The sequence below is a fragment of the Amblyraja radiata genome, chromosome 25 (genome assembly GCF_010909765.2).
Source record: "Amblyraja radiata isolate CabotCenter1 chromosome 25, sAmbRad1.1.pri, whole genome shotgun sequence".
Lineage (NCBI taxonomy): Eukaryota > Metazoa > Chordata > Chondrichthyes > Rajiformes > Rajidae > Amblyraja > Amblyraja radiata.
The window spans coordinates 28,132,186-28,138,717 of NC_045980.1; the positions used below are offsets into that span (position 1 = coordinate 28,132,186).

Consider the following 6,532-nt stretch of genomic DNA (forward strand, 5'->3'; position numbering starts at 1 on the left):
TGAGCATGCCTTTTATATGCTGAAGATAAAACTGGACTAGCCCCCAAAACAAGCATAAGTTAAAGATGGCTGCAATACAGGCCTGGCAGAGTATCACCAGAGAAGACACCCAGCAACTGGTGATGTCCATGAATCGCAGACTTCAAGCAGTCATTGCATGCAAAGGATATGTAACAAATACTAAACATGACTACTTTCATCAACTGCTGTGTCCCAAACATTATGGTGCCCTGAAATGGGGGGACTATGTATAAACATTGCTGTAATTTCTACATGGTGAAACCAAAATGTGTAAAAATGGCCTTTAATAAAATCTGGCGATGTGAACTTTAACCACATGCGATTTTTTTTTCTATTACAAATCTCAAATTGTGGAGTACAGAAGCAAATGAATAAATGATGGGTTTTTGTCCCAAACATTATGGAGGACACTGTAGCTCGGGTTCCAAATAGCAAGGAAGGCAAGTTTGCTACCGGTCTTTAACAAGCCCATTCCAAGTTGGGCAGAGATACCAACATGATGGGACACAGGGTCAGAATTAATTGGATAGGGGAGGTGAGGTGGAATGAAAGGATTATCTCCCATTCGCCAAATTACCTTACCTCTAGCTTGTCGGTGAGTTCTCTCTGCATTATCTCGTACTGATTGCTAAGCTCCTGGTTCTTCTCCAGTAAGGCTTTGCCGAGCTTGGCCGCCAGAATGAGATCATTATCCTTTTGCCGAAGCTGAGAAAGCAGGTCCTCGATGCCGGGGTTATCGGCTGCCTCTTCCTCGGTGTAAGCCTCCGGGCGGTTGGTCCCTAACGCGGGGAAGTGTTCGTCGAAGAGGTGGTTGGCGTTGGCAGCGCCGTGCGCCGGGGGAGTTAGGTGCGGAGGAAGGGAAGGTAGTCTCGGCTGATGGCGCTCGGCCTGCTCCACGCCAAACGAGTGCGGCTCGTCACCCTGCTGAAACTCCTGCAGCCAGAGAGCGGCCATAGCTCCACTTGCGCTGGGCAGCCTCGTACCTAATGTGATCGGCTCCGACCCCGGCTCAGCACACGGACCGCACCGAGTCCCATCGACGTGCCCCCCGAGCCCTGGCCGGGATGGGGATGGGGTGACCCGGCCCCCTTGCACGCTGCTCTCGGTGTCTGGTCGTGTCCGACTGCAAGAAGCGACCGGTGGCGATCTCTCGTGTGATTGCGGCGGTGGGCAGCCGCTGTCCCGGGACTACGGTGCTGTTGACCGCCTTGCTGATCGCTCTCCTTCTGCAGCCCCGCTCCGCCGGGGACGATGAGCCCATTCTTTACAAAGATGCAGCGGGACACATGATGCTGCGGATCGCAAGCAGAGCTCAAACTGATCCCCAAATGCGCGTCCACACCCCTCTGACGGAATCTGACACCTGCACATTGAACGGCGCTCATTGGTACAACGCCAATGTCCCCATCCTTAGCAGACAGACCAAGAGGAGCAGGGGGAGGTGGATTAAACTGGATATCAAATAGAATGAGAGATGCATGCAGGAAGGATAGAAAATAAGTAGAGAGCCGATAAAATAGAATACTTGGAGAGGGAGAAAAAACATTGAAGGTGGCGATAACGACAGGGAGAAAGTCTTAATAAAAACTCATGTAAGATAAACTGGAGTTTGAGATGAGTACAGGAAATATGCAAATGTAGAGACAGAAATACAGGGAAAATATGTGATAATTTGACTGGGCTAAATGCAAGAATTTAAAGGATGAAGTGGAGTGCACCAATGGGAGAAATTGAGAGGTTGAGATGAATATAGAGAGGCGCTGACAGAGAATTACATACTTAAAGGGTAGAATAAAATGAGAAGAACTAACGCTCAGTTTCCTGCCCAGAGTAGAGGAATCACTAACCAGAGGACACCGGGGATTGGGATGGGGTGGGTTGGGGGGGGGGGGGGGGGGGGGGATGGGATGGGGATGGGGATGAGGGAGCTTTAATAGAAATCCGAAGGGTAATTTTTGCACACAAAGGGTGGTGGGTGTATGGAACGAGCTGCTGGAGGAGGTAGTTGAGGGAGGTACTATCGCAACGTTCAAGAAACATATAGTTAGGTACATGGATAAGACAGGTTTGGAGTGATATGGGCCAAACGCAGGCAGGTGAGACTAGTGTGAATGGAACATGTTGGCCAGTGTGGGCAAGTTGGGCCGAAGGGCCTGTTTCCACACTATATGATTCTAATTCAGATGGTCAAGAGCAAGAAGTCGGCCACAGATGGAGTTAGAAAAGATTCACGAGAAATGGAAGATAAATAAAGGAAATATCTGTGTATAGGGAGCTTGTTTCCTTGTTTAAACTGGGTTCTTTTGTGCTCCCAGTGCAGAGAACCAAAGTTCTTAATACCCATCCACATGCTCTTTCTGTGGCCCTTCTACAAGAAAACTTTGAGAACATCCTGATAATACCTTATAATCTCTTCCTTTGACAAAACAAGGAATACAGTGTCTGTTTTGGGAGTTTGGCATAGGGCATGCGTGGGATTGCCTGCCAAATGGAGCCCATTAATGTAATTAGGGCCTCCTTGCTGAGTATGTTAGCTGCCAATTAATGCTGACCTTAGTTTGTTTCTTGTATCAGTGGATTTGGAGGATTTTGTGGCAGTATTCTACTGGGGATTTGTGGTGCTTACTGCAATATTTCAAAGTCTCAGAACAATACAGAAGGCAGGGTTCATGGCTGCCTTGTACACAGTGAGCTTTGTGTTTGGTTAAGGTCTTTATCTTCAACTGCTCTTTTCTTCAGATGCCAATGAATGTGCTGATCCATTGAAGGCAATGTGAGTTTCATCAATGATGTTTGCCTTGGCTGCAAGGTGGCTCGTGGTCAACAAACATAAGACATAGGAGCAGGAGGAGGCCAACAACCCCTAGACCGTACTCTGCCATTCACTAAGATCATTGTTAATTCATTTTCAGTCTCAAAATTAATTTCCTACCACCTCCTCACAGCGCTTGATTCCCTTATGGTCAATATATGTCTTTAAGTCTCTCTGCCTTCAAAGATTATAGACCTCCAGGTATCTGAGTTTAGAGAACTTCAAAAAATCATGAATGAGAGAAATCCTTCCTCATCTCTGTCTGAAATATGTGACCACTTAACTTGAAACAATTTCTATTTCCATTTCTATTATGCCCCCACTAACATCTCCCCAGCAACCAGCTTGTCAATTCCTTCTAGGTACTTTATATTACAATAAGATTACTTTGCATTGTTCAATGAATATAGACCCAATCAGCTCTAGCTTGTTTCATGTCAACTCCTTTGTCTCACAAGTCAAAATTAACCTTCCCTGCATTTTCTACAATGCAAGAACTTTTTCCTTAAATACTGTATGGAGACCATACATGGGAAGAACTGTGTAGGAAGGGAATGCAGATGATTTACACTTAAGATACATACAAAATGCTGGAGTAACGGGTTGGGACCCTTCTTAAGTCTGAAGAAGGGTCCCAACCCGAAACGTCACCTATTCCGTTTCACCAGAGATGCTGCCTGACCTGCTGAGTTACTCCAGCATTTTGTGTCTATATATGGGAAGAACTCCTTGTTTTCCATGGTCTTGTCATGGACCTTTATTGTCAGAAGGGAGAAGATATAGAAGGGCAAGGTGAATATAAGGTTAACCATCTCAAATGTTTTGGTGTGCTTGTGGTTGATGACCTGGTGTTTGCCTCCCGACAAGTGGACATCTAAGTTTCATTGCAGCTTGATTATTGAAGTTGGGTTAACTTTATTTCCAGAGTGCAAACAACATGGTTTAACAGTTTACCATTGGCCATGCAGCCATTGGACAACGTACCATTGGCTCCATTCCATTGAGAAAGGTGTTGGAGACACAAGGAAATCTTGCATTGAACACATAGAAACATAGAAATTAGGTGCAGGAGTAGGCCATTCGGCCCTTCGAGCCTGCACCGCCATTCAATATGATCATGGCTGATCATCCAACTCAGTATCCCATACCTGCCTTCTCTCCATACCCTCTGATCCCTTTAGCCACAAGGGCCGCATCTAACTCCCTCTTAAATATAGCCAATGAACTGGCCTCAACTACCCTTTGTGGCAGAGAATTCCAGAGATTCACCACTCTGTGTGAAAAAAGTTTTTCTCATCTCGGTTTTAAAGGATTTCCCCCTTATCCTTAAGCTGTGACCCCTTGTCCTGGACTTCCCCAACATCGGGAACAATCTTCCTGCATCTAGCCTGTCCAACCCCTTAAGAATTCTGTAAGTTTCTATAAGATCCCCTCTCAATCTCCTAAATTCTAGAGAGTATAAACCAAGTCCATCCAGTCTTTCTTCATAAGACAGTCCTGACATCCCAGGAATCAGTCTGGTGAACCTTCTCTGCACTCCCTCTATGGCAATAATGTCCTTCCTCAGATTTGGAGACCAAAACTGTACGCAATACTCCAGGTGTGGTCTCACCAAGACCCTGTACAACTGCAGTAGAACCTCCCTGCTCCTATACTCAAATCCTTTTGCTATGAAACACAAAGATCTTGAGTAACTCATCGGGTCAGGCAACATCTCTGAAGGACATGGATGCACGGCATTTCGGGTTGGGACCTTTCTTCAGACTGTTGGAGGTGAGTTCATAAGATCATAAGTGATAGGAGCAGAATTAGGTTATTTGGCCCACCAAGTCTACTCCGCCATTCAATCATGGCTGATTTATCCTTCCCTCCTAACTCCATTCTCCTGCCTTCTCCCCATAACCTCTCGCATCCGTACTAATCAAGAATCTATCTATCTCTGCCTTAAATATATCCACTGACTTTGTCTCTACAGCCTTCTGTGGCAAAGAATTCCACAGATTCACCACCCTCTGACTAAAGAAATTCATCCTCAACTCCTTCCTAAAAGAACGTCCTTTAATTCTGAGGCTATGAGCTCGTCCTAGACTCTCCCACTATAATATTGTTGCTACAATATGGCAAGATAGAATGAAAAACGATACGGGTGTTATTGGAGCCTTGCTTGACATTCACACAGAGAGTGGTGAATCTCTGGAATTCTCTGCCACAGAAGGTAGTTGAGGCCAGTTCATTGGCTATATTCGAGAGGGAGTTAGATGTGGCCCTTGTGGCTAAAGGGATCAGGGGGTATGGAGAGAAGGCAGGTACAGGATACTGAGTTGGATGATCAGCCATGATCATATTGAATGGCGGTGCAGGCGCGAAGGGCCGAATGGCCTACTCCTGCACCTATTTTCTACATTTCTATGTTTCTATTAGTATGCACTGAATTGTTCCATTGTGGACTTGTTTGGATAGGATTTTCATCCTAGGAAAAGGGTTCTGACTACCCTATCATTGCATCTTATAATTTTATATACTTCTATCAGATCTCCTCAAACTCTGATGCTCCAGAGAAAACAATCTAAGCTTGTCCAACCTCTCCTTATAACCAATACTCTCTACTCTAAGCAGCATTCTCACAAACCTCTTCTGCCCTTCACCAAAGCCTCTACAACCTTCTTGTAATAGGGTAGCCAGAAATGCACACAATACTCCAAATGCAGCTAAACCAAAGTCCTATAAAGCTATAATATAACGTAATGACTCTTGTATTCAATGTGCTTGGCTGATGAAGACAAACATACCATATGCCTTCTTTACCATTCTGTTGACACTTCCATTGACTATGAACTTGGACCACAAGGTTTCTCTGTACATCAATGCTGTTAAGGGTCTTGCTATTAACTATACACTTCTTCATTATATTCAACCTCCCAAAGTGAAACACCTCACACTTGCTCAAATTAAACTCCATCTGCCATTTCTACACCCTTTACTGCAACTGATCTAAATCCTGTTGGATCCTTTGACAGCATTCCTCATTATCAGCAACTCCACCAATTTTGAAGTGTAGGAAGGAACTACAGATGTTGGTTTACTCTGAAGATAAACACAAAATGCTTGAATAACTCAGATGGTCAGGTTGCATTTTTTGAGAAAAGGAATAGATGACATTTCGGGTCGACACCCTTTGTCAGTCTGAGAGTCATGGGAGAGTCTACTTGGCTATCATTTTGCTTAACACCTTTTGCTCAGTCTACCTAGGCCTATGCGATCTCATGGTTGCCAAACATTTTAACTCCACACCCCATTCCCTTACTGACCATTCTGTACTAGGCCTCCTCCACTGTCAAATGCACCAAATGCAAATTGGAGGAACAGCACCTTATATTTTCTTTGAGCAGCTTACAACCCAGCGGTATGAATATTGATTTTTCTAACTTCCAATAACCCTTGCATTCCCCCTGTCTCCGTCCCTCTCCCACCCTAGTTCGGCCAGTTTCACTGTCCTCTTGATTAATCTTACTGATTGTATGCATCATTGTCACCTTCCCCTCAGCTAATAATAAACCATTCTACATTTCCTTGACCATCGTCTACTTTGATCTGTCGTTTTCACAACTTACTCCTCCAAATCTCTAAACTCCCTCTCCCCAGACTTGTCTAGGAACATCACCTATTCCTTCTCCCCAGATGCTGCCCAAAGATTCTCTA

The 6,532-nt window shown here is 45.0% G+C and overlaps 1 protein-coding gene across 3 annotated transcripts in view; it reads right to left on the minus strand.

The window, feature by feature from the left end:
* The window catches only part of bicdl1 (BICD family like cargo adaptor 1), an 83,767-nt gene extending 82,417 nt beyond the window's left edge, over positions 1-1,350 (minus strand). For all 3 annotated transcript variants that reach the window (XR_004415732.1, XM_033043632.1, XM_033043631.1), the window contains exon 1: positions 604-1,350. Coding sequence is in view for 2 of the 3 variants with exons in the window: in XM_033043632.1 (XP_032899523.1) it covers positions 604-975 (372 nt within the window). In the remaining variant the exon portion in view is untranslated. The remainder of the gene's footprint in view (positions 1-603) is intronic.
* Between the last annotated feature and the right edge of the window lie 5,182 nt (positions 1,351-6,532).